This window comes from Bemisia tabaci, chromosome 6, assembly GCF_918797505.1.
Source record: "Bemisia tabaci chromosome 6, PGI_BMITA_v3".
In the NCBI taxonomy this organism is placed as follows: domain Eukaryota; kingdom Metazoa; phylum Arthropoda; class Insecta; order Hemiptera; family Aleyrodidae; genus Bemisia; species Bemisia tabaci.
In genome coordinates this window covers 43,067,674-43,089,180 of record NC_092798.1, presented here as the reverse complement: position 1 = coordinate 43,089,180, position 21,507 = coordinate 43,067,674, and the positions used below count along the sequence as shown (strand labels likewise).

General features: G+C 39.4%; 1 protein-coding gene across 1 annotated transcript in view; it reads left to right on the top strand.

Moving 5' to 3' along the window:
* The window catches only part of LOC109036532 (zwei Ig domain protein zig-8), a 599,285-nt gene extending 583,918 nt beyond the window's left edge, over positions 1 to 15,367 (top strand). The window contains exon 5 of the mRNA XM_019050817.2: positions 11,496 to 15,367. Within this exon, the coding sequence (XP_018906362.1) occupies positions 11,496 to 11,614 (119 nt within the window). The 3' untranslated portion in view covers positions 11,615 to 15,367. The remainder of the gene's footprint in view (positions 1 to 11,495) is intronic.
* Positions 15,368 to 21,507: the final 6,140 nt, after the last annotated feature.

Genomic DNA, 21,507 nt, shown 5'->3' with positions numbered 1-21,507 from the left:
AAAAGTTATGAATATTTTACCTTGAAATTTTCGGGAGCCTTACGTGAAATTGCGAACAAAATTATCTGAAAAATTGGAAGGAAAATATTCATAAGTTTACCCGGAAATTTGTGTTTTATCAAAAGGAATTTGGCAACACTTGAAGGTTCATACGACGTTTTCCCTTAGCACGGCAGAATAAAGCCCGACTCAAGAAGCAGCTACTCAAACAAAAATTTGAGGTCTCAAGTTAGGAAAGCCATAATTAAGAGGAAGATTTAACAATTTTACTTCTTACTGCAATATAGTGCTCGTCAGAATAAAAAATCAATAAAAAAAAAACTCGATCCCCGGACTTTTGAGGCTACGTCTTTATGTTGAACCAATAGATATCGATACAATCTAACCTGTTCGATGTATCGAGTACGATCCGTAGGTAACTTTACCTCACCCCGAGTCCGAGCAGAATGAGCGGAAAAATTTGTCGAGGATTAAACCGGACAACGTTGCCGGTAGGTAGAGCGGCACACGTGCTTACCCCGAGCACATCCCTTAATACATATTTTGTCTTTATGAATACCTTTTTGTGGATTCCGGTCCGGTCGGGGTCGCCCAGAGGGCGGAGGAAGGGGGGGGGCGTCAGGGGTGATATTTTAATGCGCTCTCGGCCGCATGCCGCCCCTCTTCCCCCCTTCCCCCTCGACTCCACCCTCCTCGTCTGGGAGTCCATTTGCAGTGCCAAAACCCCAAAGAGCCCCTCCGCGCAAACATTCGCCGCGAACAAAAATACTTTTTCATGAGCCGGAATTGCTCTCAAGACAAGGGGAGCAAAACGCCCCGGTCGCCAGTCGGAAGGCTCACCTGCACCCCCTACCTCCGCCGCTCGTTCACCCCCGCTACCTCCCCCGCGTCCGGCCTCAACGTGCCCGGCTAACGAGTAACCAATTTAGTTTGCTTTATTGCCGCGAAAATTTCTGCCAAGCTCGTAGTTTCGCGAAATAACTTGTCCGGCGAGCTCCGGCTCTAATTGGACCGCATTCAGCGGAAATGAAGCAACTAACATTTTCGAAGCTGAATCGCGCTGATGCGTGCGCGGATGTGAGCGCGGACAATGCGACGCTCCCACTTAAGAATTCGCAGATCGAAAGTAAGATTAAAGTGTCGTTGTGACCAAGAACGTAATGGAGAGCCTGGTCGTAGAAGAAAATAGACTGTAGGATTTGTCTGTATAAGAGTGTATAAGCTAAGATGAAACTTATTCAAAGCTAATCAGGGGTTTGCCTCTTCTTTTTTATGGTTTTTTAGAATTGTCACAAGTGTCGAAAGTCACAAGTGTCAAAAGTCACGGATGTCGAAAGTCACAAGGGTTGAAAGTCACAAGTGTCGAAAATCTCAAGTGTCGAATGCCAAAAGTATCGAAAGTCACAAGTTTCGAAAGTCACAGGTGTCGAAAGTCACAGTACTACAGGTGCCGAAAGTTACAAGGGTCGAAAGTCACAATTGTCGAAAGTCAGGAAAGTCACAAGTGTCGAAAGTCATAAAAACACAAAATGCTGGTTACTTTTCTTATTGTGTACGTCGTCAGCAAGGACCAGCTTAAAGTTTGAGGCCACTCAATTCATTTTTTTTTTTTTTTTTTTTTTTTTGGTCTCGCAGATTATTTTTTCATCTTTTCCTCCGAATAAACGTGGAGTACTTGGCCTCAACATTCAAAGTCACACGATGCTTCATGAAATTTCGAGGGTGTAATAACGCGGAAGGTTTAAAGTGAGGACAAAAGCTTTATCCAGCTACTCGCCGAATTTTCGAAGTTCATCGCGGGAGCAGCGACCTCAGAGGCAGAATTTTCCAATATTCCCAAGAACTAATGACGCGGATCATCTATCGCTTCGCAACGCGTTTGGAAGGGGCGCTCTCCGCGTACAGTGGTTTGTTGACTTGCTACGTGTCGGCGAGAAGCCACTTCGCGCCACCATCTTTGCCCAAAAATCTATCTTTGATTCATTCAAGATTTTTTTTAGTTTTTACTTCCGCAGACTGTATTTTGCATCGTAAGGAGAGGCTCAGATGAAAATTGAACATTACACACACCACTATCACAAGTATTCAGCACGGATCGAAAAGGACTCCGTTGGGACGCGTTGAGTAATTCGTCAGGCAAACAACATCACCTGAAGTTCAACAGAACACCGGATAAAGGATGAAGTTGATTGAACATTCTTGATGTAAAAAAAGTGTGCGAGAACTTTTAAATGGTGAATTACCCGCCGCAGCAGTTAGTTTTACATCTTTGCACTGTTAAAGTAACTGCTGTGGCGCGTAATTGATCCAGAATGATGAATCAATTTCCCTCTTCTTTCGGTGAAAACAGTATAGTGATCAAAAGTCAACAAGAAGTTACAGGATCGTTTCTGTCCATAAGGGAATTTTCGATCCTCGACGGTTAAAGCTTACCGCCATTTTCGGAATTCTGGCCCTACATTAGTAACAAAACTGTTCCAGAAGAACCTTTTAAAAAAACGTAAAAAGACGACTGTCAAGAAAACTGTCACCATTTTCGTTCAACGAACCACAAATAGGTATTTTTGTGTAAAATTCATAATTTATGAAAGAGTACCAAAAGTGCACTGGAAAAAAATACACATTGGATCTATAGTCCAGACTCTTAAAAACATCGACAAGAAAAAATAATCTTGATTCAATCAGTTTTATGCTTAAATCAAGAACCAAGCCTCTTATTTTGAGCGGATTTCCTTTTGATTTAATCTTAAATCTGATTGAATCAAGAGTATTTGTTTTTGTCAATGTTTTCAAGAGTCTGGACTCTAGATCCAATGTGTTTTTATCCAGTGTGTTTAACATGTTTCACAAGGTCCATTGAAGTTCTTTAGCCCCTATAATTTGAAAAAAATTATGGAAAATAATAGTATTCTCTTTGAAAGACCTGTAAAGGCCTAGGTACAAACGGCAATTAATCGCCACGAGTGAAAGGCGGAAACCAATGGAGAGCCTTTATTTCGATCCATTGACGTCGATATATCGAGATCAAGGCTCTCCATTGGCTTTCGTCTTCCACTTGCGGCGATTAATGGCCAAGTGGATCTAGGCCTTCAGCGTAAATTTTACATCGAAAAATAAAAAAAAAAAGGTCATTTAAATATAATATTTAATAATTTTCCTTTTTATTGTTCAAGGAGAAAAAAATCCTCCAATGTTATCGTAGATTCGAGGTCATACCAACTTTTCTAATCGTCATTACAATGCCATCCCTTCGTTGGTTACAATTACTTCGGTCCCGGTTACAATGAAACACTTGGGATTGACGTATTGTTACCGGGGTGAACTATTTGTTTCCACGAAAGTAACATTGAAAGTACCACTACAAAAGTAAGTTCGACCGAAAATCTATCAAGTATGAGCATTTTGAGGGAAACGATTCTCTCTTTCCGTGCTGAAGCGTCTCTCTTTGTGTCGAAATCGTGTACGAACTCCATTCGCAAGAGCCTCATGTGCGACCCCCCCTCCCCTCCCCATTTTGGGTGTGTTGTCGGATGTGGAAACACTCTCACAAGCCTTCCTTTAATGTACCAAAATCGAGAGTCTATTCCCTTTTACTGTCTAGCGCGGCGACGATGGTTCCTCTCAACATAATGACTGTGTCTACAGCGTTATTTTGATCATTCATCGAACCTGATACTCCGAGCGGCGAAAATGATGGAACGTTAGCGCGTACAACGGCTCTCTATTCCAATTTTTCGATGGATTCGCGCGGCATCCAACAAATCGGCGTTTTCAATAGGCCTCGATTATTTTCAATCGATGCGGAGGAGGTTATAAAATGGGGTTTCGAGCTGGTCTTGCGTGGGATCGTCCGAACCAGAGTCGCAAAATGGTAACATTTTGCGAAACGGAATTTCATGAAGTTTCGTAGAATTTATTTTTGCTAAAACGAAGCTCTAAAAACTCTTATTGGATCTCAGGAGATGGAGTATGCGACCCGTAAAAATAACTGATAGTTCGACCTGAAGATGAGAGGTTCGAATCATAATTTTTTTACAAGATTTTAAACTAATATTTTTGCTAAGCATTTCAACAAAGTGCAAAGAACTCTCATTCATACGATTTGACGAAATGTCGCAAGTATGTTCTATATTTCCTCTAAACAATCCACTAACATTTTACTTATATCTCGCTAAATTCTAACTTTTATCCATGGATGTACACAGCTCCGGATTAAGGGGGTGGCCACATGGGCCGCGGGCCGCAGCCCATGGCAGCAAATCTATAGGGGGCGGCAAATTTTGACATTTTTTTAAATGTAGGTATATAAAAAAATCGGATTTAAAAAAAATTACAAACGAGAAAAGGCGACAAAATCTCTAATTTTCTGAGAGTATAGTAATTTCTACTTTTGTCGTCTTTCAGTGATACAAGAGGCAGCACCTTTAATTAGTCGAGTTAAGAGAGAAACCAAACACGCAATTTGGCCTGGAACGGCGCGACTTACCTAGAGAGAAATGATGACGAGGACTTTAGATGAAAAGGAGAAGCCCTCGGCGCGGCGATCGGCATGTAACACATATTGGCGCCTACAAGACTGCAAGAATACTTCACGCATTGCATCAAACACGGTGCGGTCATTGCGGACAGCGTGAAACGGATAGCGCCTACAAGACTGCGTGAATACCTCACGCATTGCGTCAAACACAGTGCGGTCTGCGAGGCGTGGCAGCGGAAGTTAAAATCTTTAATCCACATTTATGTTTGTTCTTTCATAATTGTTTCGTTCATTTCTTATGAACGGTAGGCCTTGTCCACACAGAGATAGGTTTACGAAACTTAACTTTCGCGCAAAGTTCCGTGAACTTTTGCTAGTAGTGTTGACAGGGCTTTCCCAAAAAATGTGTTCAACACCAGTAAACGCGTCTTATGCACCCCTCGCCCGCTGGCACGTTCATTTGATGGTTTTCATTGATGTTTCAAAACGAATGAGAAGGGAGCGGCAAAATACTAGCGGCCCATGGACGGCAAGTAGGTAAATCCGGCCCTGGATGTACATAAGAATAATATATAAATAGTGGCATTAACTCCACGATAATGCCATAAAGAATCTTATAATTCAAAATTCACGCACTCAAGAGGCTTTTCTGCAAAAGGAACGAAATCTCAAATTACATCAATATCACTGAAAGTAGTATACGATTCCCATTCTTAAATACCCCTCCGAATTTTCTGCGAGCGTCATGAATAAGTGGTGGCAGATTGATCGAGGACCATTAGTTGGGGTCAAAGTTTTCATAATAAAATCAGAGCTTTCCCGTTTTTGAGATATTTGGGGTTCCTCTAGAGTTAATATTTACCATCCTCATCTCTCTCTCTCTTGCTCTGCTGAAAAGCTCGGATTGTTCAATTTTCTTTATTACATCGTTTCATGCCGTTAATGTTCATATTACGGTTTGGTCGCGCAAACGGGCCTCCAGGCCGGGCAGTTATCTTCAGGCCCTTTCCTCAACAGCGGAACAGCAACGCAGCGATGTCGATCGTTTAATCATTATCGAATGACTTTACTCGATAAATATCATTGTTTAGATAGGGATTTGTCAATATCTAGGTCATTTGGTAACTATTCGACAATCGACCTCGGCGATTGACTTCTTGACCTCCTGTTTGTCAGCTCAAGCTCCAATCCTACTCGCATTCGCAGAGAATTGTACGTAACCTAATTTGAAGCGACGGTATGTCAGAACCAATTCCCGATACTTTGCAAGAATGTTTTTCCTCCGTATTTAAAGGTGTGTACAAAAATCAATTTTAGGTGAAGCAAGCTTCTTAACTTCGGCTAAAGCTGCCAGCACTATTTTGAAACCTTAACTTGCCTCACACATCTATTTATGAAGAACAGTTTTAAATATTCTTTTATAAATTTTAAATTTAATGCCTGTCACATCAGGCATAGAAAATTAAAGATAATTCTTCAAACCTATGATTGAAACTTGGCTTATTAATGTTTCATTCTAAATGTCTATGCAAAAGAAACAAAATTGCCGGATAGCAATGAAACTTTGAGTCCTCCAGCGGCAAAAATAAATAAATAAATAAATAAATCCATCTGATCGCAACTTACTCTAGGATACTAGAGAGAGAGCTGCCCACCAAAATCCCAAAATTCAATTTCTAATCAGCCTTATAAAAATTGCCCTGCTGAAATAATTACCTCCTTGGACTAAAATTCCTTTTCCCGCAGCGCATCTCATGTATTATTAAACGTGAAGATTCCGTCAGAAAAAGAGCAAGCATAAAAATTGCCTGGCGGTCTTTAAAATAATTTGTTGTGGGATAAATTTGTAGACATTTCGCACAAAACATAGATCACTTAGATCTAGAGCCCGTTTCAGATAATTTTTCCGGTTCGCTGTATGCGCCGACTGCGGAATCTCGTACTGCTTCTGGCTCTATTACTGCACAGAGAATGATTTCTGGCCTACTTCGAAAATTGAAGGCGAAATCTCACACTTCAGTTTTTTTACCAAACTCAACAAAGATTGCTCCACCAGAGATTTTACGCCTGTTTAATGCCTTCAGTCGATTCTGAGACACAAATTGTCGTTTCTCTCACGAAAGAACGTAACTAAATTTCAACGTTACCAAATTTTCTCTCGCAAATTGCATTTTTACCAGAAGAATCTTGGGCTTTATAACTGACACTTTCTCGAATTTTTATTTTGATCTTTAGCTAAAATAAAAACAAATGCTAACTACAAAATATCAGGTACATTCTTGTAAAAAATTAAATTGTCCGAGTCCATTTTGCTTCCTTGGGATGCAAAATGGCTCCTAGTTGCATCTGTAGATGTTCTTCATTCTTGAACTGTGCCTGCATTCTTGGTAAAAGTTGATTCTGTTCCTGGGCGGTTAAATCAGTTAAATTTTACAGTTAACCGTTTGGGTGTTTAATTTGGGAAATGTTCAGAAGTTCATGGAGTTAATCATAGATTTATACCTATTATGGTTGAAGTGGTTTTAAATCAAGGGTTATCAGTTCGGGCAACGAGGAAATCTATGTGTGGTACACTTGGATTGCATTTTGCAAAAAGGAACCACTAGCATTGCAATGTTGCTAAGATTGTGCAACTTCTTTTTTCCTGGAGGAAAAACCTGATTATCCATTAATAGTTTCTATTTTACTCGCTAAAAACTGTAAATTTAAGACAAAAATTACCATCTAAATTTCACAGTTTTTCACGATTTCCGCAATTGTATTGCAAAAGATGAAGTTGACAAACTTAGCATCATTGCAATGCTAATCGCTCCTTTTTGCAAAATGCAATCCACTTAACAGTGTAAAATTGTTGTTTTTCCAACTTGGCAACGGCTGAATCGAAGGGCCAAAGCTGAGGAAAATGGCGAAAAAAATGGACTGTGAAACTGTTAATACCCCGGGCGAGGTCCCCTCGACGAAGTCAAGACGAGCGGAGCAAACGAGCGCCCAGCGAAAAAATCCCGCCCCAAACGCCGAACGAGCCCCCCTCTCCCTCCCTCCCGGCGATGGTCTCAAATATAAATCGGCATCGATAAATCTTTTGAAATAGGCAAAAACTACTGGGTCCCCTCTCGACGAGGTTGTCTCGTCGTGCTGGGAATCCGTTGTGTCCTGCGCAAGTCGACACATTGCTCGTCCATCAACTTTGGATGCTCGTAGTTAATAACCTGAATCTTTTTGTGGTGGTAGGGGCCGTTCAAGTACACTGGAAAAAAAGTCTCTTGGATCCAAAATTCAGACTCTTAAAAAATTCGACAAGAAAAAATATTCTTTGATTCAATCGGATATTTTCTTGAATAAAAAGGAAATCCTGCGCAAGTCGACACATTGCTCGTCCATCAACTTTGGATGCTCGCAGTTAATAACCTGAATCTTTTTGTGGTGGTAGGGGCCGTTCAAGTACACTGGAAAAAAAGTCTCTTGGATCCAAAATTCAGACTCTTAAAAAATTCGACAAGAAAAAATTCTCTTTGATTCAATCGGATATTTTCTTGAATAAAAAGGAAATCCTACGCAAGTCGACGCATTGTTCATCCATCAACTTTGGATGCTTATAGTTAACAGCCTGAATCTTTTTGTGGTGGTAGAGGCCGTTCAGGTACACTGGAAAAAAAGTCTCTTGGATCCAAAATTCAGACTCGTAAAAAATTCGACGAGATTTTTGCTTGAACAAAAAGGAAATCCGCTTAAATTAAGAGGCTGGGCTCTGGATTCAAGGAAAAATCAGATTTGAATCAAGAGCAAATCAAAATTTTTAGCAGAGCAATTTTGTCAAGCTGGTTGACAATCGAATTTTGAGATTTCAATGATGGAGTCCCTCCTCAGAGTTTGAATGGAAGTTTCGATCGGCTGAATTCATTTATTTTCTTTTTTTTTTTGCCAATAGAGAAACCGTTACAATTGGTAAGCACCGCACTAGTGACATGAAATGAACTCGTTCTGGAATTTGAATAGTGAAAGCAGCTTTGAAAGAGGACCTGGAGTTGAACGATTAGAATTATTCCCGACTTGTCTTATCGAAATGCGACGGAGGAGTTAACAAACTTAAAAATCGAGCGTATTTACCCGAGGTCTCTACTGTCGTGCTAAGGGAGAACGCCGTATGAACAATCGAGAATCGCCGAATTTCTCTGGATAAAGGATGTATCTTAAGGAAAATGCATATTTTCCCTGGAAATTTTTAAGTGTTTAGATTAAATTGCGAACAAAATTGTCTGAAAAATTTAAGGAAAAATATTCACCATTTTCTAACTAAATTTGCCTTTTATGGATGGAAATATGGCAACATCTGAAGGCTCATACGGCGTTCTTCCCTAGCACGGCAGTCTAGGTGGCCGAGTTAAATGAGAGACACTGTTGACTCGCCTCCCAAATTGTTCAACTCCGTTTTGAATTCCCTCAAGCTCCCCCACCGTTTCAAGTAAAAGCTGGAAATCTCGGCTGTAAACAGTTGCTGCCGCCATTCCGTAAACAGTTGCTTTCCATAGGGATACCGATGAAATATCCCGACCAATATTGCTAATGAAAGTACAAGAACCTTTATCTCAAATTCCCACGTTTTAGAGTACCAACAATATGACATCCCCCAAATAGAAATTAAAGAATATTTTCTCCAGAATTTTAATTTATCTTTGCCCGACTTAAAATATTCGGTACAAGTTCTAATTTTCTCCGATTGAATATTTATTTATGGAATTTTTAAGGAAAGCTACGGAATTGTGTACATGAAATTTCTGGATATTTTAGAACAAATAACAAAAATCATTCTTTGAAAAATTAGGAGGCAAATTGTTATTTTCTCTGAAAATTCGTAATTTGTCGAGTACGGAAAAAATCAAATTGCTGATGTAACAATTAAATTGCTAAAAAAAAGTGACTGCAATGTTTTAATGTAGATTTTATAACAAAAAAATGCTTCTTTAACCATCCCCTTGGTTGAAGTAGCTTGCAATGGGGGTTAAAGTAGCATTTTCTTTTTGTAAAATCTACGTTGAAACATTGCAGTCACTTTTTTTTAGCAATTTAATTGTTAAAACAGCAATTAGATTTTTTCCGTGAGGGAAAATTGGCAACGGCTGAATGCTCATATTACGTTCTTCCTCACCATGACAGCTTTAGTGGCATCACTCACATTTCACGGCCAAACCAGGAATGTAATTTTTTCAGTCATTAGAGGCGAGAAAAATTGAAGGCGCTATGATACGACTATTCGTACTCAAGGGATGTCCGTGTTGCATACAAACGAGATTGCAGGCGCTCTATTTTTCTTGATCATAACAACCAGCAGAATGTATCTACGCTCAAGAAATTTTCGTGTTGCCATAATACAGTCGCGCTGACCTTAACGAACATGGAGCTTGGATGAGCCCTGCAATTTCGCTGCAGCGTTGCCAAATTTGACTTCCGGAGCTGTTTTTGAAAAATATAGTACGGAAGTGACATTCTCAATTGTTATCGTGCGAAAATGTTTGTCGGTTGAACTTTCTCTGCGTCTATTCAGTGTTGCACACTCTGCATTCTCTGCGTTCTCATGGTCCCAAAAATTTGGCTCTTCAGAAATTTTTGCATCAATGTCGTCATTCGCAGGGTTCAAAATCAAGGTTGATAAGTCTGTGAAATAATTTAGGAGGATCATATTTTTAGAGTCGTGTTGACGCCCGAATATTTTTTTTCCTTTTTTTCTGTAAATCAAGTTGAATGGGATCGGTGATCGTGTGAGTCATAACATTTTCATCTTGCAAGCTCTGTATCGAGGTTGTGACACGACAGGGAAATTTAAAATCAATGATTTTGAAACTTGTTTGGCGTGAATTTGCAACAGTTTTCATGAAAACTGTCAGAGATAGTTTGACCATGCCATCTCGGACGCCTAGCACAGGATCCTGGAGCTCCCTAGGACAGAGTGCTAAGTTCGAAACGATTAAGACACTTGGACCGTGCTAAGCAGAAAGGAACCAAGCCACATCACCTATTGCCAAATTTAAATAGGCATTTTAATTGTTTGCACAAAAACGGTTGTGCGGATTTTTATGCAACTTTCAGTGAATTTCCTGCAAAATACAAAGCAAATTCCTTAAAATTTTCAAAGGAATCCGCACAAGCGTTCTTTTGTAAATAATTAAATTGCCCAGTTTTTTGCAATAGCTGATGTGGCTTTTCACTTTCTGCTGAACGCGGTCTGTTTAAAAATGAGATGATTTGGGTCATAATGTTCATGAACCTAAGACCTACGCGCAAGAAAAGCCTTTGTTTCGCAGTTGTTCAGGGTAAGGAAACTCGCACATTCCCCGAGTTCAATTTAAAGTGATATGGGTACCCACTTGACGTTCAAATGCAACTGCAAGGTGTAAACAAGAAAAATTGGAGCAGTTTGCGTGAAATTCCACATGCATAATATTGATATTGCCGTGTGCTATGTCGTCGGAAAACACTCTCCAACAACTGAATTGTTGCCTGAATATGTGCTCAACAAGTTGTTTCATGCAGAAAAAAGCAGCATCTTTGAATACCTCGAGGATCTTGAGATTCAGAAACCGCTGAAACAAATATTCACTTATTTTAAGGGGGTATCCTTCAAAACGGGAACGTCCCGTAAAGGGATGGCGGCAGGGCGTTGACGAAGAGATGTTGCGGTGTCAGTTGTCCGACACCCTCCGGGAATATAGGCATGTGTGGCGTTTGGGTGTCGCAGAACGCCAGAGTGCGTCGTAGGAGCGACTTTATGTAATATTCTCCAAAACTATCTTCACTCGGGTATTCTCCTGTCGGGGCGCTAGGGGGGGTGTCCCCTGTCCCCCCTCCCCTATAACTCTGAATTTGAGCAGCTTCTTTTTTCTGAAACACTCAGTATTTTTCCTTGGACATCAGTAGATTTTGTCTTTCTTTTGCGTGTTGAATAAAACACACCTTTTAAAACAAAGTGCAGAATACTTTCTATAAGAACTGTAACTGATGAGCTATTATTTTTTTGTTTCAGATGAGCATCCAGCCGCAATGCAGCACGGAAATAGGAGTGCCGGCAGCACGAACCTTTCTCTCCAATGTCTTTTGTACAGTATAGCAGTGATTATGACCAATAAACTTGTTAACAGATGAAGCTAAGACATTCCACCCCTATTTGTTATTACCTGTTTTGTAAATACCTGTAAGTATGTTACAAAGTCCATCCTCAGATGACCTGTGAAAAAGAGTTTTTTTGTCCGTCAAATGCAAGATCTCCACAACTTAATTTTCATCACCCAAAAATTATTGTTAGTCAAATATTTCTCTCTCTCTCCCTCCTATTTTTTGACTAGGGTTTGTTCAAAAAGTGAGTAAAGATAATGACAACGTTCTTCTCAAAATCGTGATTAAATAGGAATACAGCTAAGTTCACTCAGTCATCAGAAACCGGTGACGAATCCGAGAAAAGGAATATTCTCTCCGAGACTCATCAAATAAGTTTATAAATTTCTTAAAATTTTAAAATAATATTTGATCGTTAAAATTATTTTTTTCATCATGCTATTGCAATAGAGCAGGGCTCGATCTCGGATCTCGGTCTTTGTTATCGAACGTCGGATCAAAAAAGCAGCTTTATTTGCTTTGTTTTGAAATTTTCGTTCAAAGAGATATACTTCTACTACACAGTCAGAAATTTTTGAGCACTTGTCATTTTTTGTGCAAAATATTGACAAATTAATTCCATGAAAAAATACTTGAATCTGAATCGCTTGTTGCAAAATGTACTCATTTTCGAAAAATGCGAAACGAAAAATCCAGGATACGAAAAAAAACTTGGTTCAGAAGATATTTTTCTGTCAGAGAAAATTTTTTTGGCGTATATTTTTCAATTCTCAAAAAAGCCCCTTTGCCAAAAATGCGGCTTTTTCTGGTCCTTCAATGGGGCAAAATGAACCCTCTTAAACTTCGAAGTTTTTTCCCCATTTGGAGCCCATTATTTCAATGTATATTGGAAGAAAAATGGAGAACAAATGAATGATGTTCATGACTCAAAAACGTTCCGCAATTAAATCGAATTTTCATACATTCTGAGATTGGAAATTTTTAAGGCAAGACATTCATTTAGACCATATCCAATGACGATCCATTGCATTCAGGTATTGCTCGACTCCAGAGTGAAGTTTGTCATCCATTCTTTCTCAGGCATTCTTCCAGAGATCGCAGGCATTTTTCCCGCTTAGAGTCCATTTTTTCAATGTATAATGCAAGAAAAATGGAAAAAGAATGAATGATGTGCATGACTCACAAACTTTCCGCAATTGAATCGGATTTCCGTCCATTCCAAGATGGGAAATTGTGAAAACAAGACATTCATCTAGACCATATCCAATGATGATCCATTGCATTCAGGTATGGTGATCGACTCCATCGCCAAGTTCGTCATCCATTCTTTCGCAGGCATTCTTCCAGAGATCGCAGCGGGACGACAATGATATTATGATTTTCCGTTCCTTTATAAACGTGTAAACAGAAAAACTCTTTCGGCGGGTCTGAAGAATACTTTTCCCCCCTCCCCTTTTCCGTACTGTACAGTCAACGTTTTGTACTTGTTTAAAAATAAATTGTTAGCGAAGTTACTGGTGCGCGCTGGGCGTTCATTTTTGCCGGGGCGGCGAGGTCGGGATTTCGCAATTATTATCCGAACTAACGCTTTTGTCGAGGGAGGTGAGACTCGTTATCACAAAAAAAAAAAAAAAAAAAAAAAAAAAAAAAAAACCGGAGTCGCCCGAAGAAAGTTCTGAAACAGGAAAAACCGGAGACTCCGGCTTTTGTCTCCTTATTTCGCCTCGCTATTCCGCGATCGGCGCTGGCTCCATCGTGACGTCCTCGAATACCCCGCCAATGACGTCATTAACACTCAGAAATGCTGTATCGTGTCAACACGGATGCAGTTAAAATGAAGCTCCTGCATCCTGTAATGGAGCACCCGCAAGATTGAAAAAAATCTGATCGAGGTGCGATTCCTGGTTTGAAAATTTCGGGAGAAGTAGGATAAAAGTATTGAATCCCTCCGAGCTCCCTTCCTTAACAGCGATGCAAAATTTCATGAAATCTTGTAAAATGAAAGGACAGGTGTCCTTTTTTGCCCTAATATCCAAAGTACTTGAAATATGTATGTCGTGGTAAATATTATTTTTTAACATCAATACAAGGTTTTGAAGTTGTATCGCATGATAGTGGTAGTCTGTGGTGGTCTGTGGTTTGGGTCTTCTTCTGTCTTTTTTGAAAGTTTCAAAAATTGCTCGAAAAGCGCAAAGTTTGCTGTTTTTTCACCTTTTGAATATGTTATATTCTAAGATATATTAATACAGAATATCATACGCTAAAGAAAAAACCAGCGCTCATAGTGAAATTACAGCAAAATCGTCGGAATATTAGCTAATTTTAGTTAGTTTTGCAGAGGCAATGTAAAGACCCAATTTTGGACATCTAATACCTACTATATCATGATTACTTCAACACAATTTGAAAAAACTGAGCCGCAGTCTTAAAATAATGATGTGAAAAATTACTATTTGCCACGCACAACCTCTTTTTTCGCGCTTTTACTATTTTCAATCATTTTCAGGACCATAAAAGGCGCTTATGGATACTTACCCCACTTGTCACGAAGAAAATTTCATGAAAAAGTTTGTAACTTTTGAAAATTTATTCAGAATACCCTAAAACACTTAACATATTTAACAACTCGATTTTGAAATTTACTGAGTCCCAAATGTAAAATCTACCTTTCTAAATCCATTTAATTGAACCCGGAACAGCAACACAGAAGAAAACCACGACCTTGGACCTAAAAAAAATACCTCTGACGAATTTATATGTGAACCTGAATTTTTAAAGTAATATATATTATCAAATTCTTAATTTTTTTAAGATAATTTCGACATGCAAGTATCAAAATAAATGTAGTATGTGTAATAAATTATACATATGATTTCCAACAATTTTCAGATGTATGCTCACCATCCCATTTCGAACACTGAAATGTTAAGTTCCCAATAACTTTTTTCTCCTGCGTGTATGAAAATCGCGAGAACCCTCGCAAGTTTCGTGTGAGGGTTGATCTTTGCACCAAAAATAACTAACTACTTATAATTTAATTAAAAATTCTCAACCCACAAATAAACATCATTAATTTTTTAGATATACAAAGTAATTTCAACAAACTTTAACAGGCTAACATAAAAGATATTAGATTTTTCGAAAAACAACTCTCTTCTGATAAGCGTTCACAAAGGTGGTCTTGCAGTTTTCCATCTCCGTCGTTCGGGGGCCGAGATGGAAGCCGTTATTCACGCTAAACGCGATAGTTCTTTTCACACTTTCGAATTCGCAGCTTTACATCCTGCAGAATCATAAAATAAACGACCTCAATTCCCGCGGCATCAACATTAAAACAATCAAAAATCAATTCACAAGGTTCCCTCCGTCTCTGAAATAATGGATCGCCAAGTTTCCCAAGTTCCATTTTTCACGATCAAAATGACTCAGCTGAAAATTAGCCCTCAAGTTTCTATCCACAAGTTGAGACGTTTCACAGTGTTGCCGGAGGAAAGAATCGGTAAAATATCGACGCGAGGGCGGTCCCTATATTTTAAAACCACGTAACTCCAGTTCTAACCTTTCGCACATACGCGTTTTAGCGCATCGCCAGTTTTCCCGGTTTCCTCCGGTCAATATGACTGCTTTGCACGGAAGTATTGACAGCTCAAGCACCGGTAACTTTGCTCCGACTCTTTTGTAAGTTTGTAAAAAATGTTCGCTCCAGTCTTGTTGTACATACTGTATAAAATAAAAGGAACTATCCTGAAGCACTGATGTATTAAAGAGAAACTATGAAAACGATTAATTGTTTTCATTTCACTCCAGTAATTTTCCCCTCGCATGCCCAGACACTTCAAAAGCATGTGTATTACCCGCGCAACATTGACAGCTCACCTCTGGGCAACTTTTAATCGACGGTGAACTTGCAGAAACGCGAATCTGGTTTGAGGTGTTTCAATATCTCTGCTCCTATTCTATTTTATGAAATAAACCAACACTATTGCTTGAAATTTTCACCAAACCTTCCTCACACAGAGGAGAATAATCAGAGAAGTTTTCGAGATATGAGGTTTTTTATGAGCCCTTAAATTCTTATTCGCTGTTCTACGTTAACATAATCTAGTCTAACCTCCCAGATGCAACGCGCCTTGAAATTATTGTTGTTCCAATTTTTCTTCGACTAAAAAGATACTGTCAAGTTGCGTTAAAGTTCAATTTTTAGAGTAACCTCTGACGTCAAAGTTGCGTTGTGAGGAATATGTCTCAGGGACATTTACAATCGCAACCAGCGTTAGATGGACCGAGTCTATCAGAAAGGAACCAACCCACATTAAGTCGAAACTAAAAAAAAGAGGTTTGAAGTTTTCTTCCTGCATAAGGCTCAATGTAGAAAATAAACTTTAACCCCTCTTTTCACAAACTAATTTCTGTTTTTCGACCTTCAGTTTTTGGCAGGAGCACTGCTAGTGAAACTCAAAAACATTCTTAACTCAATTTTTTCGAATATGTGGGTTGGTTTCTCTCATCTGATATGTTGGTTCAGATGTATTTCTTTCACCTTTATCTTCCTCCCAAAAGTATGGGAAAGATCTTTGGCACATACGCGGTTTTTTTCCAAATTTGTGATAAAATATTTAGTTTATTTTCGATCTTTGCCGCAAGTAAGTATGTGGAAAAAATCAAGTTCATTAATACGTTTTTGAACTTCGACAATTTTTGGTTGTGCGCGGCTATTTTCTGTAATGAGTATTTCAGATTTTTTATCTAAGTTGTAGCGTAGGGCCGCATTCTGTAAAATGAATCAGCGTTCATTTCCTGTCACACAGTGTTCTTCATAATGTCTCTAAGGAGTAAACCTACCTATCTAGGCAGAGCTTGCGACAATAAATATGAGGAAAAGTGAAAAAATAATTTGCATACTGTATTTAAGAGGACCAAGTTTAAAACATGAAAACTTCTCTAATGGAAAATTCTGCAAATTAGCTACAAATAATGCAAAGGTTGAGTAAAAACTTTTCCTAAAGCTGAGAATTTTCTGCCCGACTGGCAAACCAGCCAGGAATTCGTCGCGGAAAGTTTAAAAAAGCGAGTATGATTTAAGACTCTCCTGACACCGTACTCTACACACTCCTGTACTCACTGCGCAGCACCGGAACATCTTTGATGAGCAGTGCAGTGGAATTTTATGAGTTTATCCCTTCAGTTTCCTCCTAATTCCACCAAATTACCGGGGAAAATCTTCGAAATTCTTGTGTAAGGTTTTACACATCACAACTTTGACCGTATTTCTCTGACAAGACCTTTAAATTTACGGCAATCTGGTTGTTTTCGAAGCTGTGTATTAACAATGCCCGGACTGAAATAATGTGCTTTTCAAGAGGAACATCCTCATAGAATTCTGAGGCTCTAATCAAACGAAGTTGACATGACTTTTCCGTGTCAAATTACCTCTTTTTCGCAGGAAACCTTTAACTATTATAATGTAAAGAGTAAATTCTAGACCTCGTTCGTACATTTCGGGTAATTTTTGGGGTGTAAGAATGAGGAAACTCTTTGATTTTGCTATAGCTGCTGCTCACAACAAGTCAACTCTAATGCTAATTTATTTAAGTTAAACAACAAATCTTGTCACTCACTAAGGTATCTTAATCTGTATGAATGCATCTCTCAGGGGTCCGTTCTATCAATCATGATTTTTTCACCTCTGGTCACAAATAATTTATGAATAATTTTTTTTAACAATTTTCAAGCCGTAAACAACCAAACCCCCTTGCGTAAGTGTCATATTTAACGAAAAATAATTAATTTGAAAACTTATTCAGACGGAGGTTTGCGTCAGTGTTCAACATGTCCTCGAAGTGTTTATTAGACTCAATGACTTTTTTGAGCGTATCTGAGGAATGGGGCGAAACTTGTAGAATTTGTGATAAAATATATGCTCAGAGGGCCCCAAAACTTTAAAAATCTCAGAAAATGTCCTTAAATCGATCAACATTGACCACAACAGCATACCATTTATCATCTGCAACCAGAGCACCTTAGAAGTCGAAATACTTGTATACGCCATGTCCTCGGGATCGAACTCTTAAAGTGGCATGTTCACCCGTAGCCGCTCACATTTAATAAGTTTCGAAGTCCAGGGCCGGATTTACCTACTTGCCGCCCATGGCCGCCTGTATTTTGCCGCCCCCTTCTCATTCGTTTTGAAATATCAGTAAAAACCATCAAGTGAACGTGCCGGAGGGGGAGGGGTGCATAAGACGCGTTTACCTACTCGTGTTGGATACATTTTTTGCGAAAGCCCTGTCAACACCACAAGCAAAACTTCACGGAACTTTGCGCGAAAGTTAAGTTCCGTAAACCTATCTCTATGTGGACAAGGTCCTCCATTTATAAGAAATAAACCAAAAAATTATGAAAGAACAGATATAAATGTTTTTATAATTTTAACTTCCGCCGCTGCGCCGCGCCGCGCTGATCGCGCGTGATTGGCGCAATGCGTGAAGTATTCCTGCAGTCTTGTAGGCGCTATACGTTTCACGCCAACCGCTCCTGATCGCACTGTGTTTGGCGCAATGGGTGAAGTATTCATGCAGTCTTGTAGGCGCTAATATGTGTTACATGCCGATCGCCGCGCCGAGGGCTTGTCTTTTTCATCTCAAGTCCTCGTCATCATTCCACTCTGCGTTGAGCTCCAGGCTAAATTGCGTGTTTAGTTCCTCTCTTCACACCACTAATTAAAGATGCTATTTCTTGTATTACCGAAAAACGACAAAATAAGAAATTACTATACTCTCAGGAAAGAGAGATTTCGTCCCCTTTTCTCATTGATAATTTTTTTCTGAATCCGATTTTTTTTATACCTACTTTTAAAAAAGTTGCAAAATTTGCCGCCATGGGCCACGGCCCATGTGGCCACCCCATTAATCCGGCCTTGTCGAAGTCTCGAGGAAACAAAGATCAGGATTTTAGATATTTTATGGTCCTATTCTGTTATTTACATAGGATTGAATAGAGTGAACTTATTATTTCAAAAGGAAGCCTTACACGTGCTCTTTGACGAGCACCGTCAAAGAACCAACAACAACAAACCTGCGCCGCTGTAACGAAACTTATTTGTGTTCGCAAGCCGTGTTTGGCTTTCCGCGAAACTATCGGTTGGACTTGTTTGAACTCCGTTACATAGCAGGTAAGTGGCACTTACTGTAAGTGCAGATCTTCAAAAGCACGAATCGTGCGGGGAGTTAGTACGGCGGGAACCTTATCTCACACGTACAAAAACTGTTGTCATTTAATCAAGTGTTTTGTTACTACGTGAAGAGCTCTCAAATACGGTCCTTCATTAGCATTTTAAGCATACAATCCACTGGTGGTCTCTCGTATCAAACTCTAGTATTGCAGCAAACTGATCATTGAAAGTTCGTTTTTATCGTTGGCAAAGCGGCTGAATTATTTTCAATTGTTTCACTTTTTTAAAAAAGTTTTTTGAGGTTTTGAATCTTTTAATCGTCACCTTCCAGGCAAAGTATCACAAGCGCCATGCGACGTTTAAAAATTTCCGCCGCCATTATATGTTTTTACAGAGAAATTGTTCAACGAAGCTGTCCGAAAATTACACCGAATTTTCTTTGTGCTGCGCCGATAAAATTTAGTGAAATTTTCGAACAGATTCAACCAACAATTTCTCAGTAAAAAAATAAAATGGCGGCGGAAATTTTTAAACGTCGCATGGCGCTTGTGATACTTTGCCTGAAAGGTGACGTAATGTGTTTGTAAACTTAAATGAGCTTCGGGCCAGAGAATTAGTACTCAACTTTGCTGTGGGCTCTCAAAGTTTTAGGGATTGAGGCCGAGTAGACTCTGTATCTGCAAATCCATGCGTGAGTTCCGTGAAAATATTTGTCGTCACTACCGGGATTTGAACCCGAGACTTTATCGACCTAAAGTCAGATGCGCACCACTGCACTGTTAGACTAAACTACGAGTAAAATAGCGTTACGCGATTGGTCGGGTGTATCACTCGATTTATCCTGATTGGATCTGAGCATTTTCAAGTGATTGGTAGTGAATAGTTTCATCCAAGCCGATTAAAAATAATCAACTCACCCATTCAGAAAAGCCAGTTTCAGCTTAGACTTTTTCTAATGCATCAACGACGAGTATATTTCAATAAGCGGCCTCCAGGACATGAAAATGGCCGTGGGAAAATTATGGTAACCTCGGTCCGAATAACGAAACCATTAAAGAAGCAACCACATCGGTATTCTCTCAGCCTCAAGATAGTAAAATATTGGAGAAAGTAAAATAGGTTGCCCGGGGGAATCACAACTTTTGAATTTACCAATTTTCGTCACAATGGGTCAGTTGCGCTGGTCACAGACTCGTGTTTTGACGTTTGATTCTTGTGGATCAGCTAAAAAAGCTGTTCAAGCAGCAACTCTCTAGATTCAATATTGACCGAGATAACACGCTTTGAAAAATTCGGTTTAAGTCGTCATCAACCACGGTAGTGACACCCTCGATTTCTTCCGCCTTGCTTTCATTTGTCAGGGAGACACACATTTCCATTAGTCAATCAACGTGAAACTTGGAGGAAAGCAAGGTGGAAGAAATCAAGGGTGTCACTACCGCGGTGGATGACGTCATAAATCGAACTTTTCAAAGCGCGATATCTCGGTTAATATTGAAAGTAAAAAGTTGCTGTATGGTCAGGTCTTATTATTTTGAGCTGATCTACAATCAATCAGGCATCAAAATATGATTTTGTGACTAGCGCAACTGACCCGTTACCGATCATCGGGAATTTCTGATGATTTTACCGACCCTTAATAGTGTAGATATCGTGTTTAGTTCGACAAAATTGGTCAAAGAAAGCTGATTATAAACTTTGTAGCGCCGATTTTTACCATTGCCTGGTACTGTTAGCTCAGTGCGCCATAATTTCGTAAAATGTCCTTTCTTGGAACACAAGGGGGTATCTCAATTATTGGTCTCTGGTCAGAGCAAGGACCGATCTGTTTTTTTTTTTTTCTTGATAGCACTAGGTTCAATAACATGGGCATCACACAGCACTAAACCAAGCATTTCCCATTTCTATGACACAGTCTAATATTCTCCGTCAATATGTCAGAATTCTTTTCCTTTTAGGAAGCTTCCTTAATTAAGACGATGATCTTTCAAAATCACTATGAACTGCGTCATCCAACGCGTTATACCGCTTATACTGGCCCCTTCTATCTTCATCTAGTCTGTGTCACACACGCAGAATGAGAACGAAGTACCGCATGCCGCAACCTGCAACCACAGCAGTGTAACGGCGCCGCGTTAAAATCCCCTTCAATTTCAGTGCACGGCAACTTCAGTGGCAGACACGCTGCACAGCAGCACTGTCACAGCACTAAGCTGGGTTCTTTTGAATCATATCTTTTTCACATGCACGTTGCACCAATTGAACCATGCAAAATTGACCAAATATTATTAGCAGCTTGAATAATCAAAAGAATATTGAAAAACTTATTGCATTTGCTTGTATTAGAGAATCTCTTTTAAAACACGTGCTCGTGCGTATTTTAAACGAAATTAGCTTTGGGACCCGCTTTTTGTGCCTCTAAGAAAAATTATGCATGTACATGTGCAAATACCTACAAATTTAAATGTTTTTGTGCGTCTTTCCCCCTAAACTGTGAATAAAATTTATGGTATGCCATAACTTCAGGAGAACACTGTATGAAAAAATTTGACTGACCCAAGAGAAGCAGTCCTATGACAGTTATTACAATTATCTTGTTCTCATTTCTTTATACAACTCTGCCATTCGACACCCTGTTTACTCGCCGCCTGTTGAAATAGCTTAAACGATTCAGAGTTGTTACATGAAATCAAAAACATAATTTTGAAAGAAGATACCTACTAAATTATGAAAATAAATAAAATTGGCTTAA